Raw genomic sequence first — 23,732 nt, 5'->3', positions numbered from 1 at the left:
GGCTGCAGGTGCATCCCCAAGGCTCTGCGGCAGAGATGTTTCTAAAAAAAGCATAGAGGTTATATGGGACAAGTGTTAGCGTTCAGTCTGAGTGTGGACCTGAAAGTCTGCTTTATATCCCCAAAGCATCACAAGGTACCAGCAGGGAGCCTGATGTTGTGGACCAGGAAGAGACAAATCACTTTAACTGGGAGAGGGATGAAAAAGTCAACACTGCGCTGGGCCACATCACCAGGAGCAGCCCAGCAGCAAGAGGGTCACAGCACATCCCCAGCCCACGCTTCATCCTAACAAAGACATAATTGATATTCAAAAGGGAAAGTGCTTGACATCTCCCTGCATCCCCCTCTCAGCCAGAGCCAGCAAACTACAGATCGGGCAAATTTACACTTCCATGCATGTCCGGCATCTCTGCAAACACTGCTCGGGAGAGCCCCTTCAAATGGGATTTCTCCCCACTGGGGGTTTTTCCTCCGGTACAAATCTATTTGAAAAGAAGATAAAGCATCTGCAGTTTAACTGAGGTTTTATTCAGAGAAAGCTCTGGCTCAGAAATAATTGCCGTTTGCTATAATTGGTGAGATGCAGGATGGGACTAGATACAAGTGGAGTCTGGTGCAATTTTGGGAGATTTGTTACGCTTAGCTCACTTCTATCAATTTCAGTAGCTCAGACACTTATGACCTGTTGCTCGGCTTATTGTGAAAATGGCTTTTATTTACTGCACTTCCATTAAAAGATGAAATCCATGCATAGGGCTCACAGGGCAGAAAATCACAGTTTACGTCTCAGCTTATCTCCCTTCAGCGGCCTCAGCTCATTTTCGCCCTGGCTTGCTCCCAGCTGCTATAAAAAAAGTATTTCCGAGCACTGTTTTGAGTAGTCAAAGCCCCGTCCAGGCCACAGGGCAGGCGGCACATTGAGATTTTAAGGGAGCACTCAGTGCTGCAGCCACTGAGTCGGGATGGAGGGACGGGGAGGGTGGAGGGACGGAGATGTTGCAGCGCAGGCTCTCAGCTCCCACGGCACAGGACACCAGCGGTTGTTTTGCAGCAAATACAGACTCCACTGTGCTTGCAGCCACTCTACAAGCCCCGGCCAGCACCAGCTATCAGCTTCAACGTAAGGAGATGGGACAAGCCAAGCTCTGTGCTCCTGGACAGCAGTTTCCCCTGCTCTCCTGGATCTTCAGAGCTGCCCCTGATGCAGCCCCAAGCCCCACACACAGCACAGGGGGCACCATCGCTGCAGAAGTAGACTCAGAACCTCCTTCCACACCAGTTCCCTCCCAGTTCTGCCCATAGACACCAGAGCGCTTCTCCCCAGCGCTGCGGCAGGTATCGCACCCAGCCTGCGCGTCAGCAGGAACACCAGCAGCGATGGGATGTGGGTGCTCCCTCCTGTATCCGCTCTTATGGAATCACAGAATCATTTTGGTTGGAAAAGACCTTTAAGATCATCAAGTCAAACCTTTAACCCAGCACTGCCAAGTCTTGCTTTACACGGGAGATACCACCAGTCATAAAAAAGGTGTCAGGGGAAGATGCACATGCGGGCAGCCTGAGCTCTGCCATACTCGTGAGAGGCCATTGGGACACCAGACACGTCACCTCCAAGGGCAGCCAGAGATGGTCCCCAGCACTGGTGTGGAGTTGCTAAGGTTACCTCCTCAGCTGCCTAATTAGAGAAGCTGTCACTCTCCTGCAGAGATCGGGAGCCGCGTATGCACGTGGGAGAGAGGAGGGGAACTTTCAACCGCACAGATCATTTTTAGCACATTAAAGTGGAGAAAAAACCCAAGCCCCCAACGGGACACTGCATTACAGCCATCGGCCACTACAGCAGCATCCTGCTGCCCTGCTGCCCACCCCTCCTGGCAACCTGTGCCAGTGTTTCACCACTGTCATTGTAAAAAACAGCTTCCTGTTATCTGGGAAGAAGGTATAGGGAGAGGTACAGGGAGGTGTGCTCGCTCAGTCGAGGTCATTTCGTGAGTCAGCAGCAAAGCCAAGAAGACAATTCCAGAATGACTCAAAAATCCTGTATTTTTCACCAGCTGAATACGCACAATCCTGTACGCTTCCTTTTTCTGCAGCGCAGTACAGACCATGGAGGGAAGCTCTTCCCCTGACCTCCAACACAGCTAAGAGATGGCTTTCACCTACCCAGGCCAGATCCCAAATCCCATAGATAAGGCCAGGAACCAAGCTGGGAGCACGGAACAAGACACGACATGAAATACAGCACAACAAAGAGGCTCAGAAGAGCCTCTCCTTTTGGGAAGAAGCCAAGCATCATATGCATGCACACTTGTCCCCTTGTGCAGCCAACTTTGAGCACCTTCCTGCCCATCTCCATCCCAGCTCCAAGAGTAGAGGACCCTCCTCCATGACGTAGAGAAGGCAAGACCATCCCCATCCATGGTTAACACTTGGATTTGGGAGTGCTGGGCAGAGGGAGCCCAGGACTGTCGCATCCAGCACCTAAAAACCTTGGGAGAAACCACAGAAACCATCTAGTCTCCACAGCCAGACCTTCGAGGAACAGGAGCGGTGTTATTCCTGGATGGCGGCACTGACGGGATGTGACTTTGCTGGTTCAGAAAAGTTTAAGAACAGCAGGATAAAAAAAGCAGATGCAGCCAAAAATGCAAAGAGATCCCTGAAGCTGAAGCACTTGCCAAGTTTCTCCTTAACGCTTCAAGACACCCACTCATCCTCCCGAAGGGCTTGTCAGACTCACATGGCAAAAAATACACACGCTCCACACCCACCCGAGCCCAAAAGAAAAGACCCTGAAATAAATCTGGAATCCAGGGCTGGCAGGAAGACAAAGCTGGGGGCTGAAGAGGAATTTTTGGTGCGTAACGAAGGAACTGCCTGACAGCTCTTCTGCAGCAGACCAGGGCTCGTGGCCCTGTAACTCACCCAGCCCCCTCAGCCACCACAATAGATTGCTTTTAATTACAGGGCACCTGCTCTGAGGCCCCTGGGTATCTGAGAGAGTGTAATGGAAACTAGAGCTTAATGGGAATTTAGAAAACCCATCACCACAAGTCGGTGCATTTAGGTGGTCAGGAAAAGACAATCCCAAGGAAAGGTGGCGGGTGAGCAATCAATGATGCTGTTTGCCATCCTGGCTGAGAGGAGCTGCAGGCAGCCGACAAAGCGGGGGTCACTTTGCAGAACCCCATTAGATACCCCAGACACCTTCGTGTTTGGGCCGGGTGAAGGGATTGCAGCTTAAACTGGCAAGATGCAACATGGGGATGGAGGAGCCAGGCATTGGAAGAAGCTGTGATGGAGCTCACAGTGCTGGAAGTGCCCAGACCCACCAGCCCTTCACCCTCGCAATCCTGGTACAGCCCAAGAACAGCCCTGAGATGACTCTGTTGATATGGGGGATAGCCAGGTCCAGCCAGGTTCACAGCTGTGAAATATTCGTTTTCACAGACCAACTCCAACTGCAGCGAGCACTGCTGGGGTCAGAATTGGCGAGGACATAGCTCGGGCAGCAAGGACGGGACCAGCACGTGGCCATGCTCCATCAGCATCCCATCTCGCAGCCTCCTCCTGCTGCTCCCTCAGCTGCCTGCAGAAAAGTAAGTGCCCGGGTGGCAGGGGACACCCAGTGCTCCCTCCACCAGGGCTGTGCGGGGCTCATCCTGCCCAGCGCATCCCAGTAACACCAGCAGGAGCTGCTCACTTCACCACACTGGACACAGGGTCACCCACATGACAGTCAAAGCCAGCAGCACCTCAAAGGGCCTTCATCAATCTTCAGGGATGGTCGTGCTTGATTCTGGCCAGGGAAATCTTGCTGAGAGCTGTCTTTAGTACAAACTTTCTTTTTCTTGCCTTTTCTTTTTTTTTCCCCTTTCCTTCTAAATGTGTCAGTTTAAGATCGTAAAAATACTTTCATCTTCAAAACAGTGTCACAACTCCCCTTCGGCATTTTGATAACAATGCTGCCATTTCGGCTTCAAAACATCTCTCCAAACTTATTGTTCACACATACACCCAACTTTAAAGCTCAGAACTGAGGGGCTGCGATGAAACTGGAACAAGCCACTCTTTGAATAAAGACAAGTTTTCCTTTCATCTAGCGCTAATTAACAGAAGCATCCCTCCCTCTGTGCTGGCCCCTGGTCAGCGCTCGGCATGTCCGTGAGACCTCAAAGAACAACGTCCCTCTCCCCTCACCCAAGCCCATCTGTGCACAGCACAATGCAGCGTCTCCATCAACACTCTGCAGAGATGCAGGAGCCCCTCGGGAGCTGCTGTGGGACCCTTTCAGCTCAGTCAGGACACACAGATGCTTATTGCAGCTATGTGCAACCAAGCAACCCGCAGGAGCGAACCTCCACAGGATGCTCCAGGGACCCGTGACCTGATCCTCACCCTCAGATGGCCACTACAGAGGCTGCTGATGGATCTCGGTGCCCATCGTGAGACCATTCTCCTGGCCAAACCTTTCCCTCTAACTCAGTTCATGCCAGGAATAAAAATCTCCCCGAGCAGCTCCCTAACTGCTGCAAATATTTGCATTGAGTTGGAAGAACAAGAGCACGGGGAAGACTGGGGAAACACTGCACGGCCATTACCAGCCAAATTAAAGCTGCAGCTTGTTCCCCAGCCAGGTCCAGAGCATCTCTCCTCTCATCCAGGTCTCACCTGCCCTCCAGCTGCCACAGCCGAGGCGAGAAGCACCGTCTTCAAATAACAGCTTTTCTTGATTCTAAATTCTTCCCCCACCCAACAACAGCAAAGGGAGAAGAATATTAACACCTGCTGGTTTGCCCTTAGGTGCCTTTGGAGTAGTTTTGTAGAGAAAACAAGCAGTGATTAAAAACGTAGCTCCACATCCACAGAAAACCTTCACCTTTTGAGTCACGGCAAAAATGTCACCTTCCTTCACAGCCCAAACCCCTCCAGTAGCTGGGGGGGATGCTGTCCCACACCAGGTCCCTGCAGAGAGGGGCTGTGGGACATGGGGACATTTGGGACACCCTCCCCAAGAAGGTGACCACAGAGCTGCTTTAGGTGTGGGCCAGGTATCCACAGACAAATTTGCACCGTTCCTGCAGGACAGAAGCTTTGGAGACCAAGGTCTACAAAAATATTCAGTTTACATGACTCGGGGCACATCCCAAACTGGCAGAGAAGCCTGATGAGCAGCGGGGAACATGGTTTTGGGAAGGCAATGCAGCTGGGAAAGGCCACAGGAGAAGCATGGACGTGTTGTTCTGCAAAGGGAAGGCTCTCACGAGGCTCAACCTTCCTTCAGCATCCCCTGCAAACACCCTGTATCTCACCCCAGCGCTGCCACGCCGGCTCAGCTGGGAGGAGTGCTGCAAACAGGATTTCTGCCTCCTGTTTTGCGTTTAAGTGGCTCATTGCAACACGCTGTAAAACCCTTCATCAGCAAGGAGGGAAAAGGTTTTACAAGAGTCTTTACAGTGAGCCTAGGCAACAGAGAAAACCTCCCTCGGCACACACAATTTTGGGCAGCAAACGTGATTTCGGGGAGCAAAGCAAAGTCCAGCAGCATCCCCATACCTCGCAGAGCTTGCATCCCAAATCCCAGCTCGCATCCCTGTTCTCACACGCCGCTGGGCCACGGTACGTTAAGGAGCAGCTTGTCGGTTAAGCGGCAAAGGCAGCTGCTACAAAAGCAGAATAAAATTGAGTACAAGGAGGAGCAGCAGCGTGTCTGTCGTGCAAACTGCTGCTCCGGCGAGACCCCAAGCTGGCGACGAGCAGCCCCTACAGGCAGCGTCCCCAACCTCCCTCCCAGCTGCCATCCCACCGGGGATCATGGATTTCCTCCTCCAACACAGCAGAAGCCAGGAACACAGTAAGGACAACGGTGCTGCGTGTCTGGGGAGAGCGAAGAACAGAAGAGGAGGGAACAGCAAGCGCTGGGTTGCGATAAGACGTAAAGCGATGTAATGGTGTTCGTGTCTTCAAGCAGCTCCAGTTTCTTTAATGGTGTTAAAAGGCACGGCTGTTGCTATTTAATTAAATACACTTCTGGCCCCTCTGATCGCGCTCAGAAAGATTAAAGCAAGAAACACATGGTTGTTGATCCAGTACGAGGCATGCAACTGCAACGACGACAGTAAAAACAACCACAAACCTCTATTGCCCTTTTGAAATTCAATCGATATTGAAGGCTCTTAATGTCTAGGATCCACGAACTATGCTGGCAACACCACGTCCCATTTCTGGTGGCCTGAGGAACAATCTCAATGAGTTCTAGGGAAGGAAGCAAAGCTAAAGGAGCTGCAGGTGACAATACCTGCGCTCCTCAGGTATGGGCACAAGAAGGTTTGGAGCTTGCAATTCAACAACAAATGGATGAAGATGCTTTTGAGTGTCCCTGCTCTATCCCAGGGCACCCACAGTAATTCCCACACTCACACATGACAAAATAACCTCCCTTGCTGGCGTGCTGTCTCCTCTTTAATCGAGGACCCAAGTCTGGCGGGCACCTCAGCCCTGTACACACCACACACCTTGCATCTCCTGGATGCATTTAATGGGAACACGTACAGGCTGCTTTTCATTTTACTGTTTGTTTATAGCACACATTTGAGGAGCTACACAGGATGGGGAAATACATCCCATAAACAAACCGCTAAACAAAACATGCTGAGCATGTACCACTCCAAACAAAAATAGACTCCAGCTAACCTCTGCTTTCCAAGCATATGCCTCTGACGATGGCTTTATTTAGTGCCCCTTATCCCACTTTCAGTTTTGATTTTCAGGTTCTGCCACCCTCGGCAGCAGCTTCAGACACCTCCCGCCACCCCCACAGCTCCGGGTAAGCCAAGAGCAGATGAAAATAAACCAAATCAGAGCTGGTGACCACCCCGGGTGCCCGAGGCTGCATCGCCCTTCCCTGCGCCCACCCTGCGGGCGGTGGGACCAGCAGCAGCCCAGATGCTGCCAAAGGATGCAGGACATGGACATGACATCATCTGGCTCAGGAACTGTCTCTGTGGTGACAGACGGGGACATTGGGCGACAAAAGACTTGCACACCAAGTATGTCAGGCAGACATTTACAGCCTGCCCTGGCAGCAGCCCCTGTGCCCATCAGCTGAACTTTGCTGCTCTACTTATGCCCAGAAGCAATTTCTCAAGCGCTCAAACTTTATTACCCCCTTTCTTGGGGCTGCACAGAGGGCACGTTCCCTTGCGAACGCATTTTCTACCAATATCCAAAGCTGTTGAAGCTGCTCTCAAGTAATTCCCACCCACACCTACTGCCCCAGGAAGAATATTTCTTTCCTGTTTTTGCATAACAAACAGCTACATGGTTTTACTTTTTCTCCTGAGAAACTCAGGCTTAGAGGAAAACACCCGGCGCAGCGTTAGTCCAAGATCAGACTTGATAAAGTTCCCCCTGCGAGGGGGACGTGCTACCGCAGAGATTAGACCTCAGCGCTCCCGAGAGCATTCAGTCACCCCGGCAGGCTGTGGCACAGCGAGTTTGTAAAGCTCCTCGGGAATCCTTCAAGATGAAAGGTACAGTATGATACGGATGTATTATATCCATGGGCTTTGTTACAGCACACGTTTCCTAGCACGGTTTTATTGGTAGAACACAAAAGTTCAGCTGAAGCCCAGGGGCTCTTTGGGTGACAAATACGCCCCTCCAGCTGTCCCTCCGCTCTGCAGGGGATGAAAAATGCTGAAGCCCCTGTTGTGAACACAGTAGATGGAGCAGTTGGTGCCCTTCCAGCCATAGCAGACAACAACCTGCCTGCACAGATAAGGCCAACATCATCATTGCAAGACATCTCACTCGCAAACGCACCTGTCAGGTCCCCAAAATGCCACCGCTGTGACTGGCAACTCGACAGCATCCCTCCTCTTCAGCTGGACCTACCACACAGCCTCCTGTCCCAAAGGCCACCCCCAGAACGGGCCAGGAGGCTCCTGTGGGTTGAGCCCACCTTAATGGACTGGCACCCAGCGCTGGCATCTCCTGGGGACATCACGATGCCCACATCAAGCACCTCCCTCCAGAAGACGATGATTTGCTGCATTCAGTGGGTGGCCCTGGGGCTGGGGGATACCAGATCACACCAGAGACTAGACCAGCAAAGCCCCAGGGACAGGGAGGTAAAGCCCAGCACGCTGCTTTGGCTCAAACTGCCACCTGTCCCTGGGAGGGGGGGAAGGAAATGGTTTCTATGTTTTTTGGAAGCCTAATTGATGCTTGAATTGCTACAAATGAGTCTGTGGACACAGCCTGACCATGGGCTGCCCAGTTTGGATGGCATGGAAGAGAGGGAACAGAATGTGCATCCACTTTTTGGATCACCTTCCCAGTACCTCACTCCTCCTGGGCACCTCTCTCTGTCCAGACTTCCCAAGACATTAGAGGTGGAGGAACAAGGAGTGTGATGCCAGCAGCGGGGCTGTGGGCAAACCTGAGGTCTCCCTGTACCCCAGTTCTGCGGTCCTGGGGCCACTGGCTTTTGGGAGGGAGGTTTCATGTTCCCAGTTAGTCCATAGGGTCTTTGCTGCCAGGGCAGAGCCCCTCCATAGACATATCTCATCAGACCCAGAGAAAGAAAGGTATTGGGCATGAAGACCACCAGCATGTCCCAAATTTCTTCCCAGAAAGTGGTGTTGGGCATGGGAACAGGCTGCCCAGGGAAGTGGTTGAGTCACCATCCCTAGATGGATTTAAAAGGGGCAGAGATGAGGTTCTTAGGGACATGGTTTAGTGCTAGAGTTAGGTTAATGGTTGGACTCAATCTTTTCCAACCAAAATGATTCTATGACCCCGTCTGCCCCAGAGAGCCACACTCCACTCCCCCACTGCAGCTCAGCAGTGCAGCTGGCAATGCAATTTCCATTTCATTTTCATGCACTGGAAGAGCAGACGAGGGTGCACAGGAGGTGCTGGGCCCAGCGGGTCCCCTCTCCCTGCAGAGCGACGCACAACTAACCTCCACCACCCCACCTCCTTGCCCACGCCAGCCCCAGCTCCCCTCTGCACAGGATCACTCCCGTGCACATGCCTGGGAGCAACACCATCAGCTCAGTAATCTTCCTAAATACAGCAGTTACCAGGTGACTGGGAAAAAAAATCTCTTTTACTGCTGATGCTGCTAATGGAAAATTTCTCCCCTTTTGCTGCTGCTTTCAAAGCCAGTGGCGGTTTCATACAGACTTTGTCTTGCGCGGAGATGGGAGAGGTGGAAGCACAGAGGGAGAGGTGCAAGACTGGGAGGGAGCAGATAATGAGAAACAGAGGGGAACTCATAAGTCTGTCTTCCTCCCCACCAGTCACCTGTGCCCAAGGCCAGAGCCCTGGCTCCAAATCTTATCTGCCCCATCTTCTCGCAGGCAGTTGCAGCCCAACCTCCTCCTGCAAGGAATCCCTCCCTCCTCCCCGATCGCAGTAAGTATGCTGGGTGTAGTGCTTCTTGCACACCATACAGGGAAGATGCCCAAAGGGATTGATAGGCCAAAATCATTTATTCTGTGATTTTTTTTTTTTCCCCCAGCTGTCTCCTTCCCAGGGGACACCCTGACAGCCTCACCCAGCCAGTGCAGATGCAGGCAGCCAAGATTGCTGCTCATCCCCTCCACATGCCATCCTCCTTCTTCAATACCATTAAGTGTCTCCATACTGTCTGGACACTGGAAACGTTAACCACATTAGCTGAGACCCGAGCAGCAGCACAAGCATTCAATTCTTCTAAGTGGCACCATTTCTTAAGCTGGTTACACGCAAGAATCATCCAGCACTGACCCCACCGGAGCAGGGCTGCGGAGCAGCAAGGGAAGACTGGCTAAAGCTCCTCATTCCCCATTTTAGATGGTTGCAACCACAGGAGGACTCTGTTTTCTTCACCTCTCCTTTCCAACCCCAGCCTACCCCCACACTCTACAAGGCATTTTGGTGCGATGGTAGGTGTTTCTCAAGCCACCTGCACCTGCTAACATATGTGTCGAGGTAGCGTAAGGTCAATCTCTCATCATTCCCACAAGTGGCATCAATCTGTTCTCCTCCTGTCCCAGCCAGTCCTGTGCCTGAACTCCTGTTACACCAGGAAAGCCCAAGGGCTCAGCCTGGTTTCACAGCCAGCCAACACCGCACACCAGTACCGTATAAGGCTTGTCCATCACACTGCCAGGGTTCACACTTTTAGGGATTAGAAAGGGAAAGGCTGCAAGTTTTGGAGATAACATCTATCTGCGTGGTGACCCTCAAAGGTCACTCACCTCCCCAGCCCCGATAGAGAAATGCAAGCTCCCCACTTAATTCTGAAGAAATGCACGTTTTTTTCCTCCAGCAGAGCAGCTATAAAGGTCTCTGGCACACCAGCATCATGGAAACACTGCTGCCATCACATGGGAGGAAGGGGAGAGCAGGGGGGATCCCCAGCCGTCAGCCTCCTCCCTCACTCCAGCCCGACAGCTCAGCTGCAGCGAGCGGCTCCTCTCTCCATAGCTAATCTTCTGTTGCCACTAGCTGGTCAACGCGGGTACTCTTGGAAAGCAGCAACTCCCTGAGCACAGCCTGCCACACTCACAGACTGCTGGTTTTAACTGAGATTTTCACCCCAGAAAATACCTGATATGAAGCAAAATCTTTGCAAGTCCACATCCCACAGTGCTGGACAAGCCATGTTCAAACTCGCCTTTGCAAGGGGATGCGGTCACCTGAGGACTGACCCATTTTCATGGGCATCTTGTGCCTCCAGCCTTTCCGGGTGCTACAGAGCTCACCCCTCCTGCCACCACAGCGGGCAGATCTCGAGCTCAGGACCCACATCTCCAGCACAAGCCCAGCCCCAGCCAGGTTCTGCCTCCTTCCCAACTACAAAAACCCAACAGCCTGGAAAGCTTTAATAATCATATGGCTTCATACAAAGAAGGGCGGAAAATGTTACCAGAAGGTTTTTGTTCTTCCCTGAGGCCCCCATCACCAGGGACCTGGCCCAGACCACAGGGTGGGCACGAAGGAGGAGGGAACAGCCCCTGCTCTTGGGTCCACATCCCCCTGCTCCTCATCCCAAGGAGCTCAATACCACATCTCATCTTCACTGCACCACCTCATTGAGGCTTTTTGGCTCCTTCCACTTGCCTGATGGAAGATATGACTCTTTATGCCTTGGACCACCTTGATTAACCAAACCAGACCCACAGCGCAGTTCAAGTCTTGTGGTACAGAGTTAACAGAAAAGGGAGGTGTCAAAACCAAACTCTGCTCATCGGCTTCTCTCTGCAGAGACAACCTAGTCCTTAGAAACCGTGCCCTGACGAGCAGGGTCTCATGCTGGGCACCCACACTCTCTGCTACCCACAGGATGCTGCTCCAGATCTCACAGCCCAACTCAAAGCAGAGAACGGTGCTTTCCCACAGCAGCATTGAAAAGCTTCAGTCCCACCGGTGCTCCCCAGGAAACCCCCCAGCTTCACCACCTCGCTCTGCAAAAACAGGAGTTGTTGACAAAAGCAAGGGTGGCAAAACCCTGCTCATCTATTTGCAGAAAAAGCAGTAAATTCAAACAATCTGCAGAGAACTAAGCACCTTCCCTTAGTTTAATGCATTCTTACCCTAAAGAGGTGTTGTTCGAGTTAGAAGACACCATCAGGAAAAGTTGAGAAAGAAAAGAGGCACCAAACAGCTGAGGAGATGGAGGAGCTACACAGCTTTGAGAAGCAGGGGACAATGACCCACCGCACACAGGGGCCATGGTGGGACACCCGTAAAGTAGATGCACGAGCAACTTTTCTGACAACCACTGAAACAAAGTACCTAGTAGTGCTGCAGACACCCGTTGAACAGCATCCATTAAAGCCACTTATGAGAAGCATGTAGTAAACTATTCTTACATAAGCCACTACCGGGTAAGAGCACTGGTGAAAATTTGTCTGCCTCTTTCCTTCCCTCTCCTCTCTCTCTATATATATCTGCTCACACATAGACAGAGCTCATCTAAATTAGCTCGGAAGCTAACTGCTTCGTTCCCTGAATTGCACTTCAAGCAGGCTACACTGCTTGTGGAGCAGCTATTGTACAGAACACATGGCTGCTGACTAAATCAAGATACATACCTTAGAGAGACCTCATTGTACAAGAATAAAGTCAATGATAGGCTGCACCATTTGCCAGCGTAACACTAGAAGAATTAGAGGGGGGAAAAAAAAAATGCCGCAAAGCATCAGTTGTATCCAAGGTTAAGGAAAGGGCAGGATGCTTTTTCAGGAAAGGGGACGCACAGCAATTCATAATGCACTGGTGGCAAAGTTACATTTGTCATTTCCTGCCACCACTGTGCTTTGCTGGGTAATTTGATAGTAATGTAACTGGGGAGTAGGGGGAGAAACATCCTTCTTGTCTACAACGCAAGAGAGAAAACAATGAACATAGGGAATATAGAAACTCAGAAACCCCGCTGAAGAAGTGGCAGAGAGCAAACCAGAGCTGCCGACTGGCGTTTCAGCGGCAGGTCCCCCGCTGCAGCCCCAGAAGGATGCAACAGGGAAACTAAGTTTTCTGTCTCTGTTGGGAGAAGACAAAACCATTCCCTCCCAGGCTCCTCTCCTGCTTGCCGGAGGCTGCGTGCAGTCTGTACCCACTGCAGAGCCGGCTCCCGGCAGACAGGGATGCAACCCTGGAAACTCTCGCTTTAGGCATTTAGACTAAGGAAATAAAACCTCATATTGTCAGGGAACAGAAAAAGTTGTCTTTCTCCCTTGAAGGAGGAATCCTGTAAAGAAAAGGGACACACAGCATTGCAAGCACTTTGTACCAGCCGCCAACTCAGCCCATTTTAACTTGGTCAGCCCTTAAGCCCAGCAGAAGATGAGTTGCCTTCACATGGTTTAGTGGTGGACTTAACAGTGTTAGGTTTACAGCTGGACTCTATGATCTCAAAGGTCTTTCCCAGCCTTAGCAATTCGATGATTCTAAGTTTCCCACTGCTGCAGACAAGGCTCTGGCACCTGCCAGCCTTTAGCTACAGATTCCCCACCCTCCTTTAATGCAAAGGAGCGCTGAGAGGCACGGGAACCACTCCAGCGCCAGGAGACTTATTAAGCTGGGAGCTGCTGAGCAGACCCAGGACTACAGATTGCCTGCTTAAACACAGGCTTAAACAAACGCATCGCCGCCAAGCAAGGCAATAAGCAAGGCAATGTTTTATTTTGTGCTTCCTGGTCTGGAAAGACTTTTGAGCCCTGAAGAACAGGGTGGCCTCAATTTATTCTCAACTTATTTCACTTCAGAGACTGTAGTATTAGCGCCAGGACTCAGCTCTGCCTGCTTCATGGTTTGGGTTTTTTTTGTTTGTTTTGTTTTTTGGGATTTTGTTTATTTGTTTGGGGGGTTTTGTTTTGTTGTGTTGGGTTCTTTGTCCTTTTTCTCTCTCCCCAAAATCCCTCCAGGATGCCAGCCAGGATGGCTGTCCCGAGCTGTGTGTTTTAGGAGGTCTTCCTACCACATCCTTATCCCCACAAGGCCAGAAAGCAGTCTGCCAGCAGCAAGAGCCTCGACTCAAAGACATTTAGGAGCCTCCAAGACATTTCCAATCAGCAGAATATCAGCTCTTAACGTGTCTTCCTAAACTCAGGCCCAAACAGCCACTAAAAACATGTTCAGCAACACACATAAGTACACATAAGCATCAGAAATCGGCTAGCAATAAGGGCTATCAAAGGTTTTGGCAAAGAGAAGCCACTGTTTAAAGCAATCCCTGCCCTCAAATCACAGCAAAGCCATTTGCCTGACCTCCCACGTGTAATGTGATTTTCACCTCCAAGAGCCCATTACGAGGCAGCAGCAGCTCCCGGGTTCCCAACCACCGACAAACTCAGAAAATGATGCAGTGGGGAAAAAAAAACACGATAGAAAACTCCAGCCTTACTTCCTGCACTGGAAAAACAAGCCGGCAGAAATCCTTTACAGCACTCACCCAGAAAAGAGTTAACTCTGAGTGAGACTCAGTTGCCACACCAGGAGACGGGAAGAAATGCAACAAATTTGAAATATCAGAGCATCCACAGCAATTCATGAGCTAGACCTTGGGGAAGGACAAGTGTTTTACCTTCTCTGGAGGTAACGTGCTGATTAATCTCAGGACGGTGATGAAGCCATCCCACCATGGGCAAAGCTCCCATTTATCTTCTGATCCGCTTGATGCCTGCGGGTTCAGGGGAAAAGGCGGGGACGTTTGGGGGTCTTTTGGCTGTGACGGGGCATCAACAAAAACACAGTTTTGCACAAGACGTGCTACATATTGAAGAGTAGACGCATAACCAATATACCAGGAAAGCAAAAGAGAATTGTTCAGACCCAAGACATGGTCTCTTTACTGGCAGTCACTCACAGAAACAGGATTTACTATACAAGATCATGTCTCCGATGTATCAAGACAAATTTCTCTCCTGCAACTTGAGCTATTACCTAAGCTACACACGGAGGGGTTTCTTTGCCTTCTGATATATTTAGATCAGTGCACAATTCACACCCAGTCCCTGAAGAAACTATACTCCAATCTGAAAATTCAGCTCGGTGAACCATGAAACTTCTTGTTACTTTTAATCACTGTAAGGTAAATGTCATTCCTACTGCATCGAGCCTTTGATTTTTCACTTTTATTACTTGAAATAGAGTATCTGCTTTGTTTGGGATTTTTGTGGTTGACCAACCGTGTCTAAGGAAGCCACACTGCAAAGCCAGAACCCAAGAGGCTCAAGAAGTACCATCAACTTATTTATTACACTCTCTTGCTACACAGAAGCCTCACAGAAGGTAAAATGACAGGATCAGGAGACACAATCAGTCATTTTCCTCCCCTGACACATCGCACCCAGTGAACGGCAATCACTTCCACAAGGTTTGGGAAGGGAATTGCAGTAGATGCCCACCGGGTCCCTGAGGACACCTCAACATGCCTGATGCACACAGGGCAACGTGCTGGAAATCACAACCCCACGGTGTCAAGCAGTATCTCAGACCCAAAGTTAAGCAGGTACTTGATTTATCCTTGATTCAGACCCGAAAAGCAAGCAAGCTAGTAGATAAAGATCAACAAAAAACCTTCGATGACCTGGCAGAGTAAACACCACGCTGTCCATACGGCATCCTCAACAGTTCCCTTGGAGGATCCCCCGGCTGATTAAGGCACACCAAAAGGATAAAAGTGACAAGAGGCAGCTCGGGCACCCCATCTGTGACAACAGCATCCGGCATCAAGACGAAAGCACGACAACAGAATTATTTCTAGTCCCATCCCCCTCCCCACAAAAGCTGAGACAGGAGGAAAGTCTGCAGGCGTTCGCCACAGACCCAGGCACTGGAGTTGCGTGTGAAGCAAGAGCAAGCTTCAAGAATTAAGACGAAGCATTTATAAAATTAGGCTCTGGTTAGGAAAACAGCCTCTCCCGTTCTCCCAGGCTCAGCGGTTCCTCCTCCAGGGCGAAGCCTTTAAGTTGGAGCACAAGAGGCAGCACCCATCACTTTACAGCCTGAGCGGAGACGCTTTACTCCCAGGGATTTTAAAAGGCAGGAGCCCTCAGGCCCTGCTAAAAAATCCGTCCGTTCCCCCCCCCCCCAAAAAAAAGACAGGGTGCAGCAAGGGCAGCGTTAGAAAGCGCCAAACACAACCAGGCTGTCCATGATATGGGGGTGGGGGGTGAACAAATATCCCGGCGCAGCAGGGAGACAACCCGCACCGGGCTGCTCCGCGACCCCGGGAGGCGCGGGCTGGGGTGGGGGGTACCGGCGGGACGGGACGCGGCGGGGGATGCGCTGCGGGCTCCTACCGAGGGTGAAGAAGGGCAGCTCGGTGTTGTCCAGGTCGTCCTGCACGGCGACGCGGCCGGGCAGCTCGCTGCGGACGAAGAGCAGCAAGCGGGAGTCGGCGGCGGCAGCGGCGGCGGGCGGCGGGGCGCCGCTCCAGCTGATGTCGTTCTCGCGGAGCACCGGCAGCGTGGACACCGTGACCGTTTTCACGCGGCAGGGACCGGGGGGTTCCCGCGACGCCGCCGCCGCCGCCGCACCGGGCCCGCCGCCCAACATCACCGGCGGCAGCAGCAGCAGCAGCAGCGGGGGGGGCGGCGCGGCGGAGAGGAGGCGGCGGCGCGGCGGGGCGGCCATGCCGGGCCGGAGCCAGGCGCAGGAGAGCCGAGGCGAGCGGAGCCGGGAGCACTGAGCCGCCCCAGCCCGCTGCCGCCGCCGCCGCCCGGCTCCGCCTCCCGGCCCGCCCCGCCACCGCCCCCTCCCCGCCGAATCGCGGTTCCGGGGACCCTCTGCCGCTCCCCGGCGGCCGACGGACCCTGCCCGCGGGTTGCGGGGGGAGCGGCCAGGCAGCGCCCCCGGTGGAACCTGCCCCGCTCTACCCGGTTCTTGCCCCGGCACTTTGACGCCGTTACCTCCCCCGGCTCCGCGGTACCTGTGGCCCGGGCGCTTCCCCGCCGTCCGGCTCGGTTCGGCCTCGTCCATCGGCCCCTTCCACCCGCCGGCGCTCTCCTGCTGCCACACTGCTCCCACCTGGGCACCTCACCTGTTCCTAATTAACAAAATCCAGGTTTCCCGTGCACACCTCCCCCCTCGCATCGCCACGCGTACCTGCAGCCTACTCGCTTTTGGGCAAGTGCCAGGGTGCAATAGCACAGAAATGTGCTTCCCATGAGCTTTTACTAGTTATTAGCCATTTATAAGTGAATAAACACCTCCAGCGTGCAGAGCACATGAAAACGGCTTGCAATGACAAGCCTGGAGGAGACAAACTGGTGGCTTCTGGCAAAGATTTTTGACCTGGTCTTTAAGAGCCGGTGTTTAAATGGGACCCAGAGGAATGAAATGATGCTGAGGTTTGATCACAGATTTCTATATCCATCCACCCCACGGATGTCCTGGTGTCACCAACCAGGTGAGTTCCATTGCTGTGGTTTTGGCTCACGCTCTGCCTTGAACCACAAGAGAGACAACTGGCTCTTTCCAGCAAGGAAGTTGGAATGATGTGGATTAGTTTGGAGGCAAACCCTGTCCCGATGGGCAAAATGGACACAGTTAACCCCAGCACCGCATGAACTTCTGCCCACGGTCAGGCGTGACTAACCGAGATGAGGAGAGGCAGCCTACGGTAGTTATGAGTCAGTGACTCACAACAACAATTTCCTAGTGACTGCTAATCTACCTGATTTTTATTTGTAGATGTACATATAAAAGAAGATGTCAAAACCCTAACAAAGCACGCTTAACTCTCAGGCTTATATTATTTCCACAAGCTAATTAAGATCAATTCATCACATGCCTATTGAAGCAAAACAGCCTTCTGAGATACCTAGGTCATCAAATGTTAAAACCACAACAAGGGCAGAATGGCAAAGAATGTGAAATCCAGCAAACAAACAGCTCAAGCACCATTCCCAGGGCCAGTCCCTGCTTCAGCAGCAGCTGCAGCTCACAACCCTAAGAAGCGGGAGCCCCCGCTAAAGAGTGTCGGTGTGAGTACGGTGCCTGTTTCCAGCTTCACAAATAGAGAGAAAGCAAAAACTGTTCACCAGCAAACAGGCAACTAGTTACAAATGGTTTAATGTGGGACCCCAGCTCTACCTGACTGGGAGGGATAAAGTTTCCAGGCGTGCTGGAATAAAGAGAATAAATCAAGCAAAAATGCAGCCCTAGATGGCAGCTCTTGGTTGGGAAAATTGCAATAATAGGGGGAAAAAAAAATCCCTCTTTTTGTCATTTTTTTTTAAAGGGTGGAAGGATAGATTTTGGACTGGCTTAGGCTGTTGTCGGTACTAATTTCCAGGCACCAGCAGGGTACGTGCTCATTTATTTTCCCTAGTTTTGAAAATTCTTCTAGGAAAAAAGAGCAAAGAAACAATCCTGCACAGATACACAAAATGACACCCTAGCAGGCAGTATGTCTAAAAAGTGAAGTACATTTTTTGTATTTTTTTAGAACTGGAAACCCTGAAAAAATATCTATTTCTGTACAAAGCACCATCCCTGTTACTCCGATGTTGTAGCCGCTTGTGGTACAACTCTGTGTGCATGTGTACCATAAGTAGAGGCATTTTTGCTCTTGAGTACCAGAGGATTTTGGCAAGGGGCTGTGCTTGGGGTGGGAGTGGGATCCAGAGATACCTGCTGCTGTCACAGCTCTGGGCAGTGGGTTTTCAGGTGGGGGCATTTCTTCTTTAGTTTTGCCACGGGTCTGGCTGAATTGGAGAGGAGGACACATGTTTTAGGTGTTTCCAGATTTTCTCTGATCTAGCACATGCCACGAGCAATGAGGTGAATGCGTTTCAGGGTTTAGAGCTAGAAAACAACAATCAGGAGACAGGGGTTCAAATGTCTCCTTTGCTATTGTCTGGCTCTGGGCAGGTCCTGAGATACTAGAAATAAAGCTGGGACGGACCTTAGGGGTTTATTTTGTCTATGCCCCCGCCTAAAGATCTGAGCAGCTTTATAGACATCATTCAATCCTATTTTGCCTTGTTGTCTGTATTCATAAAGTACTGCTGACAACTGTCTTCTGAGTAGCATGCTGAGATTTTTCCTGTACAAACATGGGCACAATGATAAAGGGGAACGTTCCGCTGCCTTTAAATGGATGCATCCAGCTTCAATTTAGCCTAGATCCTTCCCAGTGTAAATGCAAATATCTTCTTATGATGGCGAGAAAAGAATTCCACCTGATTTTTAATTCAGAAGAGTTAAGCTAAACTCAAAACTTCACTATTGAAAGCCACCAATAATATTTCCAAAGGGAATTATGTTAGTCCTGGTTTACAACTGAGGTAACTATTTCCATTGCCCACCCTGAGCAGCATTCAACAAAAAGGTAAATGGTACTGAGAGGGTAAAGCACATTGCACTGAGAAAGTTTCACTTGTTAGCAAAATATTCTAGGAACACTTACAGAACTGTGTTTCAACTTGCTAATTTTTAGTTATTTTGCAAACGGTGGATTTTTAAGCCAATTGCACACTCCATAATGCAGGTTTCTATTTCTACATGAGGTCCATTTTAAATATCTTTTCTCATGCTTCACAGATCAGCCTTTCCTCAGGGAAGTCAGCGACTGCCTGACCATCGATTGCAGCAGCATCGGGGCCAAGAAACCAGCAAGAACTGCCATTCTGAGCAAAAACTCCAGGATGAAAATGGAAATAGTCTTACAAGTGAAAACACATTACACTGACAAGACCCATCTGGGTTGGGTGTGAAGGGGCGGGTAGGGGATCTGACGGGTTGTCAGGAGACGCCGACTCCGTTCTCACCTTGGCTGCTGACTGTGCAGTTTGGGGGCAAATCTCTGCTATTTTCCACCCTTGGGGTTTGTATCCTCTCCTGCAGAAACTCAAGAAAATAATTAGCTGTTACCATAAGAGATAAAAAGAGATTTTGAGGGCTCCAGAAATTCTATCTGTACCAGTCCCAAGCGTGGGGTTTTCAGCACAAAATGCACAGACTTTCTCGGCATGAGCTGGGAGTTTCTCCGCTATTGAGCGGTGATAGTGGGTTGTTATCAGGTGGAGCAGCCTCTACAAGTAGGCAGAGCATATGTTGTGTGTCATGTGAACTGGGAACCTTGGCTATGTCAAACCATGCCTACCTTATGTCTGCATCTGCCTACGTTCATGCCCAATTTTCACCTGAGCAGATTTTTTTATTAGCAGGAACTTTGAGATGCTCTTCAATTTATTTCTTATTCCCAAGCAGAGCAGCTCAGCCCCAGGGTTGTTTTCTTCTAATAGCCCAAGAGGGATTCAGGCAAACTCATGACTTTGTGCCTCTATGGAGAGCTTTGTGCAGACATTTCACTGGAAAATGCTTAAAATATCTATACCATCTAAGTTTTAAAAGGATGGGGGGGGCAGGGGGAAGTCATTCTCTTTTAAAGGGTCACAGATGAAGCAGTCTTTGACTTTCAGTCCTGTGAGCCATATTTCTGGACACCCAGAACTAATGCATCTTTTATTTAGCTGGCACAGAGAAGGTTATTGCAAAGATATCAATAGCAGCTTTCTGAAGTGGTTTTCAATTGGCCCTATTACTAAAGATATGTATGTACAGCAGCAATCATTAAAATGCACTATGTATTTACAATATAGAGAGCAATTTATGTCTGTAATGCATACTGCAAATCGTACCGCTAGCGAGCAGAAAGTCAGTCATACAGCTATGATGTAATCAGAGGCTTATATTTTACCCTGCAAGAGTCACATCAGCATCAATAACTCCACTAAAGAAGTGAGGAAGTTTTTTTTTTTTTAATATTCTGAAGAAAACACCACTAAACTGATTTTGTTTCTAGGCTGCGGTGCACAAATGCTGGTCCACAACCGTATGGCATCTGCCTGTGGTCAATGACCGCATTGCTTTTGTCAGCTCTTGCAAGCAAAGCCAGAGATGGGCTGGGTCAGCAATTCCAAGAAACACTCCTGGGAGAGGAACAAGGGGAGGTAGAAAGTGCCCTTTGCAATTCAGGAGGTGACATTCTTGCTTCTAGGTTAATGGTGAGCCAACAGCCCCCTCGCTGTGCTCGGAGCCGCAGGAGATGTTGTTTTTCTGACAGGGCATCAAGCTAGGAGCTTCCTGACCACTTCCAGAGAAGCACCCTGAGGGGACGCTCTGCAAAAGCAGGGAAGCTAAAGCCAGCAGCCAGAGGCAGCTGAATTTCCTCTTCCCTTCTAAAATACAAGTAGTTGATTCCTCCCTTTTACCAGAAACACTACTGTGCGCTGGGAAACAGCCCCTGGGCTCAGTTCAGGAGGGCCTAGAGCGGTAACAGCGGGCTACGCAATTTGTACAGCGAGGAAAGGCTGTTGAGCGTTTTGGGTTGAGGTACAGACTAAATGGTTACTTTACAAATAAGAGCCTTGACTTACCCGGGTGGGATGTTGTGCTCAGGTGCCCATCGCTATAGCCTCGAGGCATTTTCTAGTTTCTTTCCTCTGCATGATACCATCTTGTAGCACGTACATCTATAACTCACCCTGGAGCACACAGGGGTTTTAGCCAGAGGTTACTTGTGCAGGGTATCAGCTGTGTGCCAGGCATGTCCAGGACCGAAGTCACATTGAAAAGGGACCTTGCAGACCCCAGGTGAGTCCTTCCTTAGGCACCTGGAGTCAGGCAGGTTGCTACACATCCCCATTGCCAGAGGGAGGCATGGGCCAGTCTGGTGAGCGAGTACACTCTCAGAGGAAGGGAGAAGCCAGGGACAATGGAAAGCAGCCTGTTGCTCAAGCCAAAAATCCAGGGAATGAGGCTGTCCCTTCCCCTCCATCACAACCACTCCATCACTACTGCCCTTCGACACCCTTTCATGAGCAATAACAGCCTCCAGCATGGCTCCTCTCCTTCTCGAGATGAAAGAAACTTTAAATGCATGTAACTCTTGCACTCAACTTAATTAATCAGTTTTTGCATTACAAGTGAAACTTCTTTGATGCATGAAATATTAAGGAGCAGTGAAGGGAGGGGAAGGAGAGGGGGGAGGTGTTGGCTTTCACTGCTGAAGAGATGGATGGGCTGAGGGACCCGGCGGCTGAACGGCTGGTGGAGCATCTGCAGCAGGACAGCTTGCCCGGATAGATAAATACCAGCAAGCAAAGGATTTTCCCTGCACTTCTTGCCTCTCAAGCAGATGGTTTTTACTCTGTGTTCAAGCCCTACATGCTCATCAAGGTTTGCTCACACAGGTGCAGGAAGGGGACAGTGCCTGATTAAACTTTCATGAAAAATAATCTCTAGTTGATTCTTTGTTGGTTTTTTTATCTAGTGGTGGCTGCAAGAAAGTAAAGCAAAATGAGTCTTTGGTGAAAAGAAACAGCTCCGTTCTGGAAAAGCCAGTCGAGCTTTTAGTCAGATGAGGCTCTCCCAAAGGATGTGTGAGTAGTTATCTGTGTTCTGGGTTCACAAGTGCCATTTCCACAGTGAACTATGAAGGAGAGAAAGCAGAAATCCATCCACACACATCAGCGTGAATATTACAGCAGCCTTCGACAGTGCACAGCAAGAATTCAGTGCCATGGTACCAGGTGTGTATGACACCAGAGAGCCAGCTGCTAAGAGACAAAAAAAAAAAACCCTTTTTTCCCCCCAAAGCACCCCACTTGATCAAAGCCACCTGTCAGCTCTGCCCAGGAGTCCAAAGCAGAACCCAGAGTCTCTTTGCTTCCCACCCCGTTCCTTCTGAGCTGACTCATTCCAGAGCTGGGCTGGCTTCTGAAAAAGCATCCTTCAGCTCAGACCTGCTTGTACAGAACCACCAACCCCTCCGGAGCATCGCCACGCCAAGCCAACAGGTAACAGGTTCTTTATAAACAAATGGTGATGGTGTAGCCTGCATTAGCTGTATAAAGGGTAATAAATGAATAAATGGGTTAATTATATCCACCACAGAATTTGATTAGACCATCTCTGTTCACTTTGCTTCAGCCAGAATCTCAATTATAAATCTTGATTTTCAAGGTTTTACAGCTTGGACATAAAAATTTGCTCTGGGCTTAAATATGACACACAAGGTCTTCTGTTCAGGGACTGCTCCTGTTTTTTTAACCAATCTTTTCTAAAAAGGTCAGGTTGGGGAACCAGGTGGCTCGAGGGGAAGGTAATGAAGATGCAGGGCTTTTCTGAAAGGGGTGGCTGGCTGGGATTGTGGGCAGCCCAACAGAGCTGAGACATTATTAAAGGCTCAACTCTAACCAGTCCTGGAGTCCTCATTGCAAAATGCAACTGGGGCTTCTGCTAATTGGCACCTCCACTCCCCATCAACAGAGACCAGGGGCTGTGAGGGGTCCCCGAGCCCCCTCGGGCAGGGGAATCTCAGACACCTGGATCACGCACAGGGAATGTGCTCCAGGGCTGCCAGGTGTGCGACCAGAATCACCCCTCTCCTCCTCCTCCAAGTCCTGCTCCCAGGGGAGGAGGTGAGCTGGGTGAACTAGAGCAGCTGGAAAAAACACAAGGCAAATGAGAAAGTATTCCACTTTTTAAACTGTTATGATTTTGAAAGTAATTTAGGACCTGCCTTCTGCTTTCTGGAGTTGACTGTATTGAAATCCAGTACTTCTGTCTTGTTAAACGCACTCTGAAATATTCTGATCATTTTAAGACTGTCGATAGTGTTACAGAAGAAAAAAAAAAACAAGAACAGAAAACATGTTTACCAGCAGCAGAAGCATCTACAGTCTCAGGTCACATCCTCATTCAATCCAAGGTATGTTTTTTTTAATCCCTCATTGAGTTAATTAGTAGATTTGCTTTTCCTGCCCTATGCCAAACACCCACCTCCCTCGGAGTGGAAACAAAGATTGCCAGCAGGGACCAGTTCTCAGCAGGCAGCCCCTGCCAAGGCTCCTCACCCTGCTAGAAAAGCTGTCACCAGGCAGCCCCCTGCACAACAAGCACTGGGCATTCTGGCTATATGCTTGGCATATATTTCTAGGAGCATTACAGATGCCTGTTCATTTTCTACAAGCTTTAGCCACCGTGGCACAGTGTGTTTTGCAAAGAATTTTTCCAGCCACCCCCCACCCCGTACGTTCTTCTGCACATACTACGTGTCCTAAATACATACTCGCTTGGTAAACCGGGACAAATCTATTGGGTAAGTCAGACTCCAGGACTGCTGAATACATATTTAACCAGCAGATCACAACAGTTTATTGTCTGGTCGGTGCACCGTAGAATTTAACCCTTAGGAAGCATTGGCATGAACCAGGCAGC

The 23,732-nt window shown here is 50.3% G+C and overlaps 1 protein-coding gene across 2 annotated transcripts in view; it reads right to left on the bottom strand.

Moving 5' to 3' along the window:
• The window catches only part of ASTN2 (astrotactin 2), a 314,079-nt gene extending 297,553 nt beyond the window's left edge, over positions 1 to 16,526 (bottom strand). Inside the window, exon 1 of one of the 2 annotated variants that reach the window (XM_065035950.1) lies at positions 16,432 to 16,526. Coding sequence is in view for 1 of the 2 variants with exons in the window: in XM_065035949.1 (XP_064892021.1) it covers positions 15,803 to 16,136 (334 nt within the window). In the remaining variant the exon portion in view is untranslated. Of the gene's footprint in view, positions 1 to 15,802; positions 16,238 to 16,431 lie in introns of those variants that run through there. The other variant, XM_065035949.1, reaches the window with a different exon arrangement.
• Between the last annotated feature and the right edge of the window lie 7,206 nt (positions 16,527 to 23,732).

Source organism: Columba livia, chromosome 19 (genome assembly GCF_036013475.1).
Source record: "Columba livia isolate bColLiv1 breed racing homer chromosome 19, bColLiv1.pat.W.v2, whole genome shotgun sequence".
In the NCBI taxonomy this organism is placed as follows: Eukaryota; Metazoa; Chordata; class Aves; order Columbiformes; family Columbidae; genus Columba; species Columba livia.
The sequence above is the reverse complement of the archived record's forward strand: the minus strand, read 5'-3'. Positions and strand labels throughout refer to the sequence as shown.